The following is a 17,923-nucleotide window of genomic DNA, read 5'->3' as shown; positions in this document are numbered from 1 at the left end:
TGAGATCTTCAGATCCAGGGCCTAACTCCTATAACAACAGAAGGTCAGAGATGGAAACGCTCAACCACACCCTAAACTCCAGGACACGGGGTACAGCACACGAGAGGGCTGCTTGAAACCCAGTTTTATTTCGACGAGCACAGAAGCATTTCCACAACGGCGCTTTTCACCCAGGACGGTTTCTATGCCGATACGTGCTTTGCAGGGAAGCTGTAAACAAGTGACACTTTAAATGAGGTGCTACTGAAATTCCTCTCCCCTTGTGCAATTCGACATCACGGCCTCCCTCACATGACTCACTAGTCAGGGGTCAAAAGCAGCATGAAATGAGCTTTCCTCGCAACCAGGACACAGCCCACATCCCCCAGTGTAGGTTCCCCCCCTGCTGGATTCAGTTAAATTAAAAGCCGCCCTTGAATTAGGAAGGGGAAAAAAAAAAACAGTGGGGCCATTCTTTGTTCAAGAGTACGTCTGAGTTGGGATCTTCTGCGTGCCACCCTCAACTAAACTACTAAAGAGATACTGCGGTCTCCTGCAACACCGAAATACAGCCCGATCATTATGCCTGCAGGAAAAGCAATTGGTCTCCAAGCCCCAGAACACAGGGTCTCGCGGAGAAGAGGCCCTGCATTGTCACAGCTCAGTACTCCGCGTTGAATGGATAGTCCTTGTGATTCACACCCCTGGAAACAAGACAGAAAGCAGGATGAGGCCGGCGCCGGGCTGATTCTAGAGAGCTTTCAGCTGTGACCGAAACGTCACATCGAGCGTGGGTGGAACAGGATATGGGGCGATCCTGAAAACAGGACCGAAGGAATAAATCCTCTTGCCCATCTCGTATAAACTGCTTGGCCACCCATTTCCTCCAGCATCTGGTAGCCGAGTTAGTTCATCCCCTAGAAACCCTGAACGCATACTGTAGTTCTCTACACAGAGCCACCATCCCCATTAATTCGTCACTAAAACCTTTAAGATCCCACATTAAGATCAGATTGATCCCCCAGTTTAACAGGCCTTTTATACCAGCAGTAGCTAATCCCTGGATGTGGGAGGAGTCCATAAGCCTGAAGATTTGGGACACTAAACCCCTTTTCCCCCCACATACCAGTGCAACGGACAGGCCCTCCAGTTCCGGTTGAAGCTCAGGATGGTCTTCATGTCCCCCTCGGCGAGCTCGAAATCAAAGACCTGCCGCAGCAGAGGAAGAATTCAAAATCGCGCTCCCCGCGGGACAGGTCCCAACAGTGGGACTTGGGAGCGTGCTGCTACTCCTCCTGACGGCTCTGAAGGCCTCTGGTCTAGTTTCCTCGCGTTCATTCGCGCGCGAGTCCTACATCTGTGATGCAAATGTCTGCTGGTTATAGAACTCTGTTCGTCTGGCAGACGGATAAGGCTAGATGCACACCGGTGTGACGTTACGGGTCGTTCAAATCCACTGCAAAAAAAGCTTAGCGAATTTATTTTGTCCTCGTCCGTGACATAACGAAAATAACATTTCACCAGAATTCTCTACTTTCGCTCAGTTCTGCCATTAACCCCTGAATAATGCTCTGACTATCTCTAGGATAAATCAATACTTCCGATAACTTGCTCTTCCACCCAACAGCCCCTCTTGTTCAGAGGTAAGGAGCTGTTTCCTGCTTTAATCCATAGCCGTCTGCGCCCAAGATTCCCAGGTGGCTGTGGGTTACAGGTGGGCATGGATACCTGGACCTGATGCCCCACTAAATACGGGATGTGGGAGCCCTCTTTTTCCCCCCCAGTAGTCAGGAGTGGGGTTGGTGTATTGCACCAGATTTGCTGGTCCTGCCCCCCCATCAGGGATCCCAACCACTGTTTGAGCCTCATGAACAAGAAAAACCCGATTAGGCTCTATGGTACAACCAGGGTGTCAAAACGACAGCCACTCGGCAGATCACAGGATTGACAACACGGGCCCCTCTTCCCCTCCACCCACGGGAGGTGGGGGTGGCGAGTCCAGGTAACCAGGAGCAACAGATCGAAAACTAAAAGAAAAATACCTCCGATATTCCTGCCCCACAGCATCTTAAGACCCGGCTTTTCCACCTCGCTTTCTCATCCTCACAGCCTTATCGGCATCATTACCTGGAAATTCTGCCGGATGCGCTCCGTGTTGCTGGACTTGGGGATAAGGGCGACGTTCCTCTGGATGAGGAAGCGGATCAGCACCTGAGGAGACCAAAACGGAAACAATCTGGGACTCCTTCTCAAGCAACTGTTAAGGGTTATGCTCAACCCCCCAACACATCAACATTAATAATTCCTTGCACTTATAAAGCCCCTGTCTGGACCCTCCACTCCGAGGTCCTTCCAGGTCAGGGGGAATCCCACTACCCCCACCAGTGTGCAGCCCCACCTGGATGATGCTCCAGTCCTCTCCCACACACCAGCTCTCAGTGGGGAGGAGAGCAGAGGGATGGAGCCAGTTCAGAGAGGGAGATTGTTAGGAGGCCATGATGGGTAAAGGCCAGGGGGGAAATTTGGCCGGGACACCGGGGTAACACCCCTACTCTTTTCAAGAAATGCCCTGGGATTTTTAATGACCACAAATTTCCTGGTGATTACCTCCATAGTGACTGGCCAATCAGTCCAGTGCTGTCCAGTCCTACAGTAAGACACAGTCCTAAGGTGGAGGTAGCCCACAGCTCTTGACACCAGCGAGCCTGGATCTCTCACCAGACGTACCCCGAGCTGCACAAAGGCATCGCAACTTCCAAACGTGTTCTCCCTTGCTTTTCCCCACCGGCCCCCGAACTCCCAACAGTCCAATTTCCGTCAACGCTCGGGAAACGTTTGCCTTCACCTGAGCAGTGGTCTTCTTGTGCTTCTCCGCGATGACCTGCAGCTTTGGATCCTGCAGCAGAGAGGGGTCATCTGGCTTCGCCCTGGGGGGAAACCCAAACGCAGATCACGGTCGACACGCAGGGCTTTACGAAGCCTCTGTATTTATATATTTTTTAAAAAGCGATTCAGCTCCTTTCTTTCAGTGCACTGGACATAACGCACCAAATGTGGAACAAAAAAGTGAAAGCAACTGTAATGAAAAAATTCTAGAAATCTCAGTGGCAGATTACCAAGATATTGGGTTTTGCACCGGATAGAAACAAGAAACCACAGTCAGACAATGCAATTGTATTCGCTTTCTCATTAGCAATTGGTAAATAAGGTTAAAGGATTTCATCCAAGCCCTACGGCACAGTACACAAAAGCCATCACCCTGGATGAAACGCAATTACACAAGGACCACATGAGCAAGTGACAGGAGTAGAATCGACGGCCACTGAAGGCTCATGTTCTGCTCCGAACAATGAATACCATTATTTCCCAAAACGGTTCCCTTGGAAACCGCATGTGCAAACTGTTCTAGGGTGAATTTGAGAGCCGAGGGGCGGACGCGAGGATGATCTAGATACCCCGCGGTCTGGATAGAATAAAACCCCAGAGCGCACTCTGAGAAGCGCAGCAAGGCAGCTCGTTTTAATTGAAGAGCAGGTGCTCCCACATTCAAAACTGCATAAAGGAGTCTAGGGTTATACGTGAAGTAATTGGGTGTACATTTCTGTGATGGAGGTATTGTACACTAGAAAAAGGCTTACTGGTTTCCAGTCTACATCCCCCCCCCCCCCCCATTTAAAAGAATCGATATGGCCTAGCATAGCAGGCATGGAGCATCCCCCACAACGAAATACACCTGGCACCCCTGTTCGAGATCGGCCTGCATGTGCCCAGCGTAAGAAGGCCCAATCCGATGATGCCCAGGGCCGGATTGTGGTGTCCGTAGGCCCCCGGGCACTTCCACTCCACCATGCGCAGAAAGAGGGGGACATGCCAGTTGAACGGCGTCGATGGACGTGACGCACTTCGAACTGTGCCAAACCGCGCGACTGACGGAGCCGAGCGACTGTCACTTCGACACTCCTAGTCTCTAGAACAGCGTCTGATCGTTGATCTGGAGCACCTGGAGTCCATCGCAGGCCTGTTGTTCCAGCTCGTTTCTCGTCAGTCACTCGTGTTTCCCTCCTGCGTGGGCCCTGGGCACTATGCCTGCAGAGCCTCATGGGAAATCTGGTTAAAATGCGCTTTACCAGGGGTATTCGGGATCACTGGCAAAACGGCACGGAGGAGCTCACCATGGTCTAGCAGGCGAGCCCAGGGGGCTGTACGCGGTCACAGTGATGCCCTTGGAGTGGCAGTAGCCAATCAGCTTCTCCTGAGTCAGGTAGGGGTGGGACTCGATCTGCAGAACAGGAAACATGTGATCTGTTAGATACCGTGTTGGGGAGGGGAACACATGTGCATATAGATGGTTCCCAGCTGCTTCAGTCTCCTAGGCGGTGTGGTGGCTCTGTGGCTCAGGACCTGCGCCTGTGGCTGGGAGGTTGCCGGTTCGAATCCCACGGCAAAGCAGAGGAATCCTACTCCGTTGGGGCCCCTGAGCGAGGCCCTTCACCCTAGCTACTCCAGGGGCGCCATATAAATGGCCGACCCTGCGCTCTGACCCCCAGCTTCTCTCTCCCTGTCTGTGTGTCTCCTGGAGAGCAAGCTGGGGTCTGAGAAAAGAGATTCCTCATGCAAGACATTGTATCTGGCCAATAAAAGTGACTTTATAGTGATCTTATCTCCCCAGCTTGTGATTCAGCAAAACACAAGAGCTCTGAATCCTCGGGCTAAACGCGTACTCCTGTCGCCAATTTCCCCGATTCTGAACGTGCACCGGTCCCCATTTGCTGCTGGGATACCCCAATCCATGTTTAGCGAGGGAGGTGGCACACAAAGCTACAGTTTTATCGAGCTTGAGTAGAGCACTGCGCAAGAATGTGAAGGAGCAGCCCACGGTCCATCCCACACTGAAAATAAGGAAACGTTTCACCCCATATTTTCAGCACAGAATCACCCTTTATGTTTCTATTAAAAGCACTTCTCTATTCCAAGGGCAGAATACTGTAACGCAACGGGGGTTCAGGCGGGCGCCCTTGCCGCATTAGGTCGGCCCCCCACAGTCCGGGGCTCGAACCCGGGACTCCCACGTCACTCTGCAGCGACCCAGCCCGGTGAGCCAAAGAGAGATCTCTCCACAGCCCAGTAGCTATAGTCCTCCTATCACAGGGAAGGGCGGTGACGTCACCTGCTCTGGTACGCCGGCTCTTACACAGTGCCTGTCGGCCGTAAGCGTTACAATACTATGGCTTCCACACATTCTGTGCACGTCAGTGGAGTTGTTGCACACCGTCAGTTTGTCTTTGACAGATCTGGGCTTGCCTTCTCAACTGAACCGAATAAATTCGCAAAACTTGCTCTTCATAATGCTTGGTTATTCCCTGCCTGTTGTCTGTTATAACACGCTGCGCGCCGCCAGAATGGAGAGCCCCAGACCCCAGAACAGGACTCCTACCTGGTTGTTGGCGGGTTTGTACTTTAAGCCGGGCTTGTTCAGCAACCTCTCGATCTGATCGTGGTTGAAGTTGGACACTCCGATGGCCTTCGCCAGGCCAGCGTCCACCAGCTCCTCCATGCCCTGAGGACACAGACTCCGGGGTGATGCTCTTCCTCAGACAGTTGGAGCAGAGTTTGAACCCCAAAACCACAATTAGCATCAGCTTGGTACGTCGCATTTGGTTATGGCCGAACTGTACCATCTCTAGTCTACACCCCTCCCAGTGTCCCAGTCCTCTGACGGACTGTACCATCTCTAGTCTACACCCCTCCCAGTGTCCCAGTCCTCTGACGGACTGTACCATCTCTATTCTATATCCCTCCTTCAGACAGCGCTTGGCTCCCGTTTCTGCTCCGAGCACAATCTCACCTCCCAGGTGTCCAAGAAGTCAGTGTTGTCCGGCAGGGCTAATCCGTTCTCATCCAGAGGTAAAAGCTCACCCCCCGACTACGACAAAAAGCAAAATGGAGTCGCCGAGCAGACTTAAACCGAACCGAAAGCAGCTCTAGCAATTGCAGAAATGACAAAGTAAGTCACATTTTAGTGCACACATTCCTCAGGCTATGTTTTGTATAAAAGAAAGAAGGTTTTGCAGATATCACTTGATGCCACAATCCTTTTGGGACCGGTTCTGCATGTGTGGAGCCAGCCTGGCTGTAGATCACCTTGAAGCCCATGGGCCAGTGAACCAGGTACAGGTCCAGGTAGGCGAGCTTCAGGTCGGCCAGCGTTTTCTGACAGCCCTCCTTCACCAGCTGCTTCTCGTGGAAGGTGCACCAGAGCTGTGAGGAGGAGACAGGGAGCATGTCAGAGGGGCCCCCAGCTGGCCTGTCGGATCACACAGGGAGAGATCAGCCCGATACAGGAAGGACCGCACCAACCGGTCCTGCTATCTGGACCACATTGGACATGTGGAGGAGGGGTTGGGAGGCAAGAATGTCACAATCGGTCACTTTTCTGGGGGTTCTCAAAGAGGGCAGCCCCCACTGGAGCTCAGCAGGTGTGAGCCTGGCCAGTACCTGGAGGGGGAGACTCCTGGGAAAGCTGAGGCTGCTGCTGGGAGAGGTGTGAGTGGGGGCCAGCAGGGGGCGCTCACCCTGCGGTCTGTGTGGGTCCTCATGCCCCAGTATAGTGACGAGGACGCTAGACTGTAACCAGGCGCCGTCCTTCAGATGAGATGTAAAACCGAGGTCCTGACTCTCGGTGGTCATTAATCTCAGGGGGTTCCTCGACAAGAGTAGGGGTGTTACCCCAGTGTCCTGGCCAAATTTCCCCCCCTGGCCTTTACCCCTCATGGCCTCCTAATAACCCCCCTCTCTGAACTGGCTCCATCCCTCTGCTCTCCTCCCCACTGAGAGCTGGTGTGTGTGGGAGGACTGGAGCATCATCCAGGTGGGGGCTGCACACTGGTGGGGGCAGTGGGATTCCCCCTGACCTGGGAAGAGCTCCGAGTGGAGGGTCCAGAAAAGCACCATATAATTTTAAGAAATAAATTTAATATTAAGTAGGGCCATGTTGTTTCAATGCCATAATAGTGCAGAGATAAGGCAAAGACAATATCGCAGTTCGGCCAAGTTCTAAGTTTTAAAACTTGTGATGGAAAAAGGCCTTTTCCAGAGAACACTGAAGATGCACAGAATGCATCCCCTGTGGTGCTCCGAATCCAAGCAGTTCTGCAAGATTTATTGTCCAGGTGTAGCACTGGTCACCCACATCACCTCATTACTACCATGAGTGGGTGTTCAGAAGTGACCGTTGTGTGTGCATCAGGATCTGCACAAGATACTTCCACACACAATGGCCGTTTCTGACAAGGCCATCCCCCCTCTTCCAGGTGTTGTCAGTCTCACATACAACAGGGGTTCTGTCTAAAAGGCACTCAGGCCAGGTCTCCTACCTTGCTGACGATGAAGAGGTCCTCTCTCCTCACCACGCCCTCCTGGATCTTCTGCTGAACGGCCTCCCCCACCTCGCCCTCGTTCTCGTAAAACAGGGCGCAGTCGATATGGCGGTACCCAGCGTCGATGGCGGTCTTCACCGCCTGGGCCACCTCGCCCGGATCGGCCTAGCCACAGGAGAACGTGCCGTTAAATCTGACCCCCCCTTGGCGCAGTCCCAGCTGGGGACACGGATCCCCTTGGACAGCAGCCCGGTCCGATCCGGGTTTGACCTGCTGCCCGAGCCAGCGCCAGGTCGGATCCTGGGCTTTGAGTGCACGCATGAGCCCGTCAAAGTCTGTTACTTCAGCAGGACGATTTCTAGTGCACACGTAGCGGAGCTGCTGTAGTTTGGGCACGGTGACGTCATCCCCCTCCCTCTGGAAACCAGCGCTGCGTGAGAGAGAGGCCTCGGCTTTCCTGGCCACCAGAAGCTCATCTTGTACAGGAGTGTTATCTCAAGGAGAGGGGTATCAAGGACCTACCCAATCGTTCCAAGACGGGTCAATTAGAACAGGGAGAAGGAGAATTCAAAAGGGGGAAAATAAAAACAGCAACGGAGATGAATAGGGCATTGAAAACGGCCAAAAAACGAACGGAGAATTCAGTTGATTCAATGCAACAATCCATAAAAACCCACTGCGAGATGAGTTTAAAAAGATGCAGCTCAGCTCAGCTCAGGGGTCCGATTCCTACATCCGAGCATGAGGTGCGCTAATCGATGAGCTGAACTAGCGCGTCCACGACAGACGAGCTGATCTGCAAATGATGCCCGGGGGGTTGGGTGGCTACGACTCGGACAAAAACGTTAAAAGAAGTAAGAAGAAGCACGTTTAGCCCCCGGAGCCCGATTAACGAATTACGGGCTGTGACAGTACATCGGTCGCAAGCAGCAGCAGCAGCCGTAAACGAGATGAAACTGATTAAGACCCATTTCATCTTCTAACGGATCTACAAGACTCAATTCAAGTCACAGAGCAGCCCAGGTCTAAATCCCCTCACGCCACAAGTAGTCAGGATGTCCAAGGCATTAAGACACGGAACAGCAGTTCGTAAAGGTCGCAGGCGCCCGAGTCCAGCCACGACAAGACACCCTGGACTCGACCATAAACGGCGGGCCCTCCCACTGTCCAGCGAGTCTGATCTTTCCGGGAATATAATCAGAAACGTGAAACCGGGCCCCGCCATCTGGGGGATACAGCAACGGGACAGGCATGGTCTAGCGCTCACTTGTCACAATTGCAAAATCGTCAAAATTGCAAAACAGCTGCAATTATATATATATATTTAATTCTGACATTTGTCGTCAGTCGTTTTTTGTTTTGTTTTTTTAAACCCACCCCGCTGCGTTGATCGTATGAACTGTTGTCAAAGTTCATATTCTCCTACCTTCCACGTCCCAAGACCCAGAATCGGCATCTTAGCGCCGGTATAGAGCTCTACGCACGTCGCCATTGCAAATATCTGATTTGCACCTCCAATTTGTTTCCGTTTTTTAGTTTATGAGCCTAAAACCGCCCCCCCGTCTGCTGAACTCGTGGAACCGGAGCGTGAAGGATAGGGAGTGGGGGAAAACCGGCGTGGAGATTTGATGACAACGACGGCTTCTGATTGGCAGGAATGACTGTGGCCCCTCAAGGACCGAGCGGGCCAATCGTGACGACGTAATGAGGCGTCTGACGGCCGTTCAGAAATGATTACAGGGGTACAGGGGATACCAGGAGATCTGCTGAGCGGAAACAGCCGTTCAGTGTGCAGAATCCTGCAGCCTGTCTCTTCGAAAGCACAGAAAGAAACGCTACAGGTTTCCCAAAGACTGATTAAGGCAATTAATTGGACCCATTAGCACTAATGAAGATGAATATTATTGTTATTGTTAATAATAATAATAATAATAATAATAATAATAATAATAATAATAATAATACAATCCCTTGCATTCATATAGCTCTTTTAATCCTCTTTCTTCTAACTTCTCATTGATGAAGACGAACTCTGCCGTTAATAAAACAGGCCAAATCAGTTCATCGGGATCGATTACGTTATTAACATTCAAAGAGTCAAGATGGACACCTCTTTTTAGAGCATTAGTATTGTGCACGAAATTATATCTGAAGTATTTCATCTGGGAAGAATAACACTGATAATTAAGCTGAATCTTTTTTTTCCAATACGAAATAATATCAATGTTATAGATCGTTACATTTTCTTTGTTTACCTCTTTCCTAGTTTTATGTACATGTAGTAATTACTCCCTTTAAAACTCTATAATTCTAAATCTAGTCATTGTATGAATGTTTAAAATAAACATGATTATCCAAAGCTGTTTCGTTTATTTGTATTAGCTGCGTTATCAGCCCCTGCAGAATTCTGACATTTCAGGTGTGTTATTTCCATCATGAATGATGCTTTTTCGTGCAAAGCAAACGAGCAGAGTCAGTACTGGACCCTGTACACGAGATCTGAGAGGGCTGTTGAATTCAGAGTGAACCCAGTTTGACACAGGTATTGTGATCTGTATATATATATAAACACAAAGAAAGCTGTTTGGACGGATCTGCAAAACTTCGTCTTTAAGCATTTGAATGTGAACGATAGTTTAAAGAGTTTGATATGGTGTTATACGTCGCTAGATGTGGAAAAAAGGACGTTCATTTCTAACTGATCCTTAAATAATACTGGGCAGATATCGAATTCGCGACAGACAGTGGCTTAATGCTACTTCCACCTACGATGCTTATAAGTAAATGCAATATAATAATAATAATAATAATAATAATAATAATAATAATAATAATAATATACTTTATTTTATAAAGCGCCTTTAAAGGTGGCTTCTCAAAGCGCTTAATTATATTATTAATTAATTGACAATTCAATTTATTTCTAGGTTCTGGCCTCTGTCGGCGTGCTGTTCTGTGTTTGGTTTTGTTATTTTGTTCACTTTTTGGATACCATTTCTGTTTGTATTATTTGATATTCAGTCAAGGTCTGGGGTGAAAGATGACCACCCCTCCCCCGGATTATGAATCGTCAGAGAAATGCGACGGGGACGTCATAACGAGGCGCCAAGACGCTGACCTTTTTAATGTTTCGGTGGTTGGAAATACGAGCATTTTTGAATCTTCAACCGTGTTTTTTTTTCATGTTTTGCTGACTTCATTCCGAAAGAGTCTTGTCATAGGCAGCCGGGGCATATGAAGGTGTTGGTTTTGTTTTTGTAAAGCTCCGAAGCTGAAGCCGGAAGTGGAGGCGGGCAGTCGGTGTGCTGCGGTGCTGACGGTTTTGGAGAATTTATTAGACGTAAAATCTAATTTAACACTCACGAACAGTCCGCGCAGGAGTCATGTTGCAGTTTTTGGTGAGTAGAACTTCACTTCGTGTAAACGTGACTCTAAATCAGAGAGTCTTTGCGCGGCCAGTTTTCAGTTAGTTGTTCCTGATACTTTCTTTAGCTACCAACGAAAAGTTCTGATAAGTTGCATTAAATATGCTTTTTAAAAGGTTGTCTATAGAGAGCTTTTTGTTCAACATAGGACTGTTTTATATGGGGAATTTTCCGTTGGTAATGCGGACAGTGCGTTACCGATGACTCGCTTTCAGTTGATCATCTATATTTGATTCATTTAAAAAAAACGTTTGAAATTTGTGGGCTGATTCAGTTGATTTCAGTGTCGGCACTGGAACTGGCGACGGGCTGATGCCTCGCCGTTGTCTGAGAGCTTTCATTTGAGTGGTATTTTTAGGATAGTAATTTTTTTACCCGAATCGCGGTGTTATTTTCAGAAATACGCACCCATATGCGGGCGTCAGGCACGCGTTGTCCATTGAAGTATCGACACAACTTCCAAAATAAATGTTCTAATCTCAGCGGTCACTCAGATTTGTGTGACTTTACCTTAAAGTATCTGTGACGCTTACAACGACTGTACTAACCCGCCTGAAAGTAGAAGAGTCTTCGTCTTAAACCTGATTCTCTTCTTTTGTGTTCTGGGTTGCAGGTCGGTTTTACTCTAGGGAATGTGGTTGGGATGTACCTTGCACAGAACTACGAGGTAAGAGTGTTTTTCTGAGCTTCTTTCTTTCAGGAGAAGATATGTGGAGGGAGTTGAAGTCTTTGTTTCGGTTTTTGCTTTGACGTCCATCACCCAGCAAGCAACGGGCGCAAGGCAGGGTACACCCTGGATGGGACGCCAATCCATCACAGGGCACACACACACACACACTCACACACACACACACACACACGCCAGGGCCAGTTTTTCTAGAAGCTTATTAGCCTACCAGTATGTTTTTGGATTGTGGGAGGAATCTCGCAGGGAGGACATGCAGACTCCACACAGACAGCACCCTGGCTCCAGAATTGAACCCAGGGCCCCAGCGCTGCAAGGCAGCAGTGGTAACCACCATGTTGCCCCATAAGTAGACTGGCTAGGATGAGATTTACTCTTTTCTTACAAAGATTTGGGCTTCTCTGTGTCCTCTGTTATGACACTAGGCTATCCGGTAACTGAGTCCTACACTCCTAATTTACTGCACATTTTAGTAACCTTTTCCAGTAACTGGTGGTGCGCTGGCTCTGTGGCTCAGGACCCACGCCTGTGGCTGGGAGGTTGCCGGTTCGAATCCCGCGGCCGGCAGAGGAATCCTAATCCGTGGGGCCCCTGGGCGAGGCCCTTCACCCCAGCTGCTCCAGGGGCGCTGTATAAATGGCCGACCCTGCGCTCTGACCCCCAGCTTCTCTCTCCCTGTCTGTGGGTCTCATGGAGAGCAAGCTGACACATTCCTAATGCAAGAAATCGTATTTGGCCAATAGAGTGATCTTATTGTATCTTAATTCATGCGAACATCATAAAGTTTGATTTTTAGCGATGGGATCCCATTCAGTCCAAGCCGCCCATTAATTGTAAAGCGAATTGAGCTAAATGTCTCACCCAGCCTTTCCTAAAAGAAGCTCAGGTTTTGATATACGTGGCTGGGTAGCTTGTTCCACGCTCCTGCAACTCTTAGTGTAAAAAAAAAAACCCTGTCCTCTGTTGTGTGTTTCACTTGCCGCTGTAGAGATCCATAGTTCATATTCCTGAACTCCTGAAGGTACGAGGTCATTTCGTTGGGCAAGCTGAAGACAGAGGCGCACTCCCGAATAGTTCAGCGAAGAAAGTAAAGAGGTTTCGCTTTGTCTGAAGTGGACAACATCTCACCTTAAATATTTCCTGTGCACATAGAAATTGGTTGTTGGTTTATGTCCCATCTGATGCTTTCTGGGATTCGCAGTGCCTCCGTGATCCCTTCTAGGCTGTGAAAAATGTGTTTCTGAGGGCTGTCGGTGGGCTTGATCTTGCAATTAAGTGTCCCTACTGTGTGTGCGGCGTCTTGTCGCGTTTTGAAGATGCCAGACCCGAGGCTGGTGTCAGCTCTGTGCTCTGCTGTCGCAGGTCCCTAACGTCGCCAAGAAGATCGAGCAGTTCAAGAGAGACGTAGAAGCCAAGAAGAAGCCCAAAGAGCCATGAGCAAAGAGAGGAAGCCCGACTGGAGCTCGGGACAGAGTGGGGGTGGAGAGCAGCAGAGGGGCGTCATCTGGGCGAAAGCAAAACAGCACCTCAAATATTTCCCGTGTGTGTAGAAATCAGTTGTCAGCTATTGCCCTCCCCCCCGGCATTAATTTTGGACCCTTTCAACCCATGGTAAAATGAAACGGATGACGTGTTAAAAAGGCGTCAGGGAGGAAAAAATACTTTTTTTTTGTAGAAGGCTATACAGGACCAGTCCCGTCACCCTTCGATTGAACGCGGCTCGCCGGCAGAGCTTCGTATATTCAGAGCACATAGAAATTGGCTGTCGGTTTATGTCCCATCTGATGCTTTGCGGGAATCGCAGTGCCTCCGTGATCCCTTCTAGGCTGTGAAAAATGTGTTTCTGTGGGCTGTCGGTGGGCTTGGTCTTGTACACCCGCAGGCGAGGAGAATCACTTTTGCGCAGGGCGGTCATGTGCCACCTACGGACCGATGGATGCAGTTTTCATTCTGGTTGAGTGCCGGATCTGCCCCAGCCTGCTGAATGTTTGCCGTGGCAGATTGTGGAGTGCCAGGCGGACAGTTGGCACAAGCCATGGGTGACGACGCTGGCAACAGGCCGAGGCTGAATTGGATAGCACCGCCGTGCAGGGTGGCTGTGGTCGGCCGTGGTCTCTCGACGTCGGCACCGCTGAAATGAGTAGGTTTCGGGGTTTTGAGAATTAGTTCTAAGAGGAGCCGGAAATGGCCACCCTTTTCTGTTCAGGAGCAGGGCGGGGTGACTCTGGCGAGATCTGGGGGGGGGTGGGGGGGCGATAAAAGCGAATCAGATTGAAATTCCAGACAATCGGTGAAGTTAATGCTTCACGTCTTTCACACGTGTTTAGAGAGGTGCTGTCCATTCAGTGTTCTCCAGACTTTCTTCCGGAAGCGTAATGAGCTGTTCATGTTCTTGGCATAATAAAGCTGGATTTTCAAGCGTTTTGTGTTTTTTTTCCCCCCATCCATCTGTCCATTTTCTTAACACTTTATGCGGTACAGGATCGCGGGAGAGACAGAGCCTATACCAGCGAGCAACGGGAGCAGACGGGATACATCCTGGATGGGACACCAGTCCGTCGCAGGGCATGGACTCTCACACTCTCGCACCAGGGCCAGTCCATCACTGGACACACACACACTCACACCAGGGCCAGTCCATCACAGGACACACACACACACACACACTCATACCAGGGCCAGTCCATCACAGGAGACACACACTCACACCAGGGCCAGTCCATCACAGGACACACACACACACATCAGGGCCAGTCCATCACAGGACACACACACACACACCAGGGCCAGTCCATCACAGGACACACACACACACACACACACACCAGGGCCAGTCCATCACAGGACACACACACACACACACCAGGGCCAGTCCATCACAGGACACACACACACACACACACACACCAGGGCCAGTCCATCACAGGACACACACACACACACACACACACCAGGGCCAGTCCATCACAGGCACACACACACACACACACACACACCAGGGCCAGTCCATCACAGGACACACACACACACACACACACCAGGGCCAGTCCATCACAGGACACACACACACACACACCAGGGCCAGTCCATCACAGGACACACACACACACACACACACACTCACACCAGGGCCAGTCCATCACTGGACACACACACACTCACACCAGGGCCAGTCCATCACTGGACACACACACACTCGCACCAGGGCCAGTCCATCACAGGACACACACACACACACTCGCACCAGGGCCAGTCCATCACAGGACACACACACACACACACACACACCAGGGCCAGTCCATCACAGGACACAGACACACACCTTTTCCCAGAAGTCAATTAATCTACCAGCATGTCTTTGTACTGTGGACTCCGAGGCAATAATGCTGACCACTGCCCCACCATGCTGCCTTCTTGATCTTGGTGTGGGAGGGCTCAGCTGGAGGGAAGATCGCCCCCTACTGGTCCACCATCACCACTTACAGCAACAGGCTTTCTTAGCATCCAAGATCTGATGAGATTGGGTTTCCAAGGTGTCTTTTTCCTCTTATTCAGCAAGAAAACAAACAAGATCTCTTTATGTAATTTCTTGTGCAAAAGAGACTTCACATAAACTCACAACTGGTTTACAATGCTTTTACATATAGACGTCCAAGTGGAGTTTTTAACTGGATATCCTATCAGATCTATTATACGACGGAACCCTAGCAGCCTGCGGTGAGAGTGAGGAGGGCTCCACCAGGGGGCAGTGTCACCGCGCCTATCAGGTGATCCCCTGTGCAGCTTAGGGGAGAAGCGTTTCCGGGAGAGAAAGCACTTCCGGGTGACAGTCAGAGGTCAGGGTCATCCGCTGGTAAGAATGCGTGTGTAGGTGATGCTTATATTTCTGTGTATAATCGGTTAAAATAAGCAACTGTAAAGTCGTCATATAAGTGTTTTTCGTTAAGTATAATAATCCAAGGAAATAGTAGCATGCAATTAAGGAAGAGAGAGTTATTAAGAAAACAAAGGGTAACTTTCGTGATTGATGCAGTCGGTTATGTAAGTAGTCTTTGGATCTGAACATATAAACTCTTGGTTATTTTGGTTAACTCTTGTAATACCAACGTGTATATACATCGTTGCGATAGAAAGGGCATCAGTTGTGCAAGATTAAATAAATGTCTCTCTCTCTCTATACGCACAGCTGATATGATTGTGCAGTGTTTTGGGCCATGTTCTGCACTTTGTTTCTGAAGTTTAAATTCGAGCAACGCGTTTTTAACAGAATGAATAAGGTACCATCCAGTAAATCCAGCAAATACTCTTGACAGGCTTGGATAAGTCCGATTTCTCGTCAGGTTTGCCCTGCGATTGGCCCGGGCTACAGTACGCGTAAGTGTCGCCGGCTACCCTCCGGGAGAGCATCGTGTGTATCGGGCGATCCTGACGGTGCTGTGTCGCTCCAGGCTCCTTTCTCTGGTGCCCCTCCCTGGCCGTCCCTAACCGGCTCTGGAAAGAGAAGAGACCCCCCACCCCCCGCACAAACACACACACACAATGTCGGCTCCAAGCGCAGAGGAACGCCGTACCTGCTGGGGGGCGAGAGATGCATTCTGGAGGTGCCTGGACGACAACCAGGAGGACAGAGAGCGGTGCGCACAGCTGCAGAAGCAGTTTGAGAGCAGCTGTCCTGCTCAGTGGGTACGACCGCCACTACCGCGGGTGGGTGGGTGGAAGACAGGTGTTGAGCTCAACACGGGTATTAACAGCCCCTCAGCTGACTGACTGACTGACAAACAGTGGGGAAGCACTTTATTTTCCCGGCGCTTCTTAAAATGCAGGCTCTCCTGAAAAACTAAATCTCGCTGCGCTTCAAGGCTTAGTTACCTCCTGCTATGTACACGGGATCTCGATGGCTTGATCGAAGTCTAACGTGGCATGAAATGCTTTTTCGGCTGCATGCGTGTCATCTGATCACCAAAACAGTTACTGATGTTCTTTTAATTCTGATATTCTCACGCTTTTTTTTTTTGTTTTGCTGATTTGCAACAACGTGGTGCTGTTAGCCGAAGCCTCACCGGGCGTCTAAAAACAGAAATCCACAATTCACAATCGGAAATCTTCAAAGTGTTCTACTCACAGCGAAGCAGGATTGTCGCTTTTCATATAACAATCTGATCAAGACCTGTTGTCCGTTACTGTTTTAGCAAGGGGGGGGTTCTCGTCTATGTAGCGAGTCTCACGCCTGTGGCTTTTACTAATTGAAATAAATCCAGGTCCTTGCAATAGGGCTATGCAGTATAACCCGTTTCACCAAAACGCCAAGCGTGGGGTTCTCAGGATTTTGGAAAGTTGCATCACGTGTTCCAGCGATTAGAAAGAGGGAAAGATTTTTGGCAGATCTCATCTCGTGCAGCTTCCTTCCCCCCGGGCGTGTCTCTAAAACAAGTTGCTTTCTGTTCTGTCGCCCCGCAGGTGAAATATTTTCATAAGCGGAGAGACTTTTTGAAGTATAAGGAGAAGCTTCTGACGGACGGATATGAGCCCGTGGGCCAGTCGGCAGAATCCTAGCCCAGCTGGCGGAGGAAGAGGAGGAGGAGGAGGAGGAAGAAGACAGACGCATGGATGACTCGTTGGTGAACTGCAGGGTGGGATGACACAGCTGAATCCCCTTCGGAACAGCTGGATCTGTGTCTTTGTGCCCTCCAGATTTTTCAAACAGTTTTGTGTGACGAGCAGGACTGGGCCTCCAATGATTTAATCACTTTGCCCTCTCTATTGCAGGAAGGGGGTTAAAAATCACCCCCCTTCTGTACTAAAAGGGTCCAAGTTATGGAGAACCTAGGGGTGTCCCACACTGGTCTTGGGGGGGGCCCCGTCCAGGAAGTCTTACAGGGTACCCTAAGTCACCAATGCCTGAGAACTGGGAACACTTGCTCGTGCTCTGAAACGAGTATTGTGCTCTCCTCGGGGAATTCAGATCCTTGAGGGCTAAGCCACTGTTTCCAGTCACTTTCTGAATTATTTCACATACAGTAGCACCAGGAATCGAGCGGGGTGAGACTGTGCAAAGTAAATGAGTAATCTGCAACTGTTGTGCTCTACTGATAAGAAAGCCTTCATGGGCAAAGGTGAGGTTTGCTCCTGCCACATTGTCAGTGTAACCAAAAACAAAGGCAATCCTGCAATATGTATATTTGTGTAATGCAATAAACACATAAAATAGATTTTGTTTTATTTTAATGTCCATCCATCTGTTCTCTAACCACTCAAACCAGTACAGGGTCGTGGAGGAGCTGGAACCTATCCCAGCAAGCAAGGTCAGGTCACTGCGTTCTAGAGCGGATTTAAACAGACTCCCGCTGGTGTGCCTGACACTTCGGAAAGAGCTGGAAGGTGGGAATAACATCGTCAAGAATGCCCACCGGATCATAAAGTAGTAATAATAATAATAATAATAAGAAGAAGAATTGCTT

The 17,923-nt window shown here is 49.8% G+C and overlaps 3 protein-coding genes across 3 annotated transcripts; 2 read left to right on the top strand and 1 right to left on the bottom strand.

Moving 5' to 3' along the window:
* Positions 1 to 109: 109 nt before the first annotated feature.
* Positions 110 to 8,955, bottom strand: LOC102692142 (aldo-keto reductase family 1 member B1-like). The gene is made up of 10 exons (XM_006633829.3): positions 8,782 to 8,955; positions 7,353 to 7,520; positions 6,121 to 6,237; positions 5,825 to 5,902; positions 5,414 to 5,536; positions 4,152 to 4,258; positions 2,825 to 2,906; positions 2,107 to 2,190; positions 1,106 to 1,188; positions 110 to 683 (listed from the first exon to the last, which is right to left on the bottom strand). The coding sequence occupies exons 1-10, from the start codon at positions 8,845 to 8,847 to the stop codon at positions 641 to 643; spliced, it is 951 nt and encodes a 316-aa protein (XP_006633892.1). The 5' UTR covers positions 8,848 to 8,955; the 3' UTR covers positions 110 to 640.
* Positions 8,956 to 10,433: 1,478 nt separating this feature from the next.
* On the top strand, positions 10,434 to 13,885 carry stmp1 (short transmembrane mitochondrial protein 1). The gene is made up of 3 exons (XM_006633844.3): positions 10,434 to 10,753; positions 11,394 to 11,447; positions 12,828 to 13,885. The coding sequence occupies exons 1-3, from the start codon at positions 10,739 to 10,741 to the stop codon at positions 12,900 to 12,902; spliced, it is 144 nt and encodes a 47-aa protein (XP_006633907.1). The 5' UTR covers positions 10,434 to 10,738; the 3' UTR covers positions 12,903 to 13,885.
* A 1,350-nt stretch (positions 13,886 to 15,235) lies between these two features.
* Positions 15,236 to 17,674, top strand: coa6 (cytochrome c oxidase assembly factor 6). Its single transcript, XM_006633830.3, has 3 exons — positions 15,236 to 15,318; positions 15,914 to 16,148; positions 16,923 to 17,674. The coding sequence occupies exons 2-3, from the start codon at positions 16,005 to 16,007 to the stop codon at positions 17,016 to 17,018; spliced, it is 240 nt and encodes a 79-aa protein (XP_006633893.2). The 5' UTR covers positions 15,236 to 15,318; positions 15,914 to 16,004; the 3' UTR covers positions 17,019 to 17,674.
* Positions 17,675 to 17,923: the final 249 nt, after the last annotated feature.

This window comes from Lepisosteus oculatus, chromosome 7 (assembly GCF_040954835.1).
Source record: "Lepisosteus oculatus isolate fLepOcu1 chromosome 7, fLepOcu1.hap2, whole genome shotgun sequence".
Lineage (NCBI taxonomy): Eukaryota > Metazoa > Chordata > Actinopteri > Semionotiformes > Lepisosteidae > Lepisosteus > Lepisosteus oculatus.
This window is presented reverse-complemented; position numbering and strand designations above follow the sequence as displayed.

Excerpts from the sequence above, each read along its gene's own strand:
- LOC102692142 (XM_006633829.3), bottom strand. The coding sequence starts at position 8,847 with ATGGCGACGTGCGTAGAGCTCTATACCGGCGCTAAGATGCCGATTCTG. Across the intron at positions 4,259-5,413 it reads ACAAACCCGCCAACAACCAG|ATCGAGTCCCACCCCTACCT; the intron begins GTAGGAGTCCTG and ends CCTGTTCTGCAG. Across the intron at positions 2,907-4,151 it reads GGCTCGCCTGCTAGACCATG|GGCGAAGCCAGATGACCCCT; the intron begins GTGAGCTCCTCC and ends GTTTCCCCCCAG.
- stmp1 (XM_006633844.3), top strand. Across the intron at positions 11,448-12,827 it reads ACCTTGCACAGAACTACGAG|GTCCCTAACGTCGCCAAGAA; the intron begins GTAAGAGTGTTT and ends CTGCTGTCGCAG.
- coa6 (XM_006633830.3), top strand. The coding sequence starts at position 16,005 with ATGTCGGCTCCAAGCGCAGAGGAACGCCGTACCTGCTGGGGGGCGAGA. Across the intron at positions 16,149-16,922 it reads GCAGCTGTCCTGCTCAGTGG|GTGAAATATTTTCATAAGCG; the intron begins GTACGACCGCCA and ends GTCGCCCCGCAG.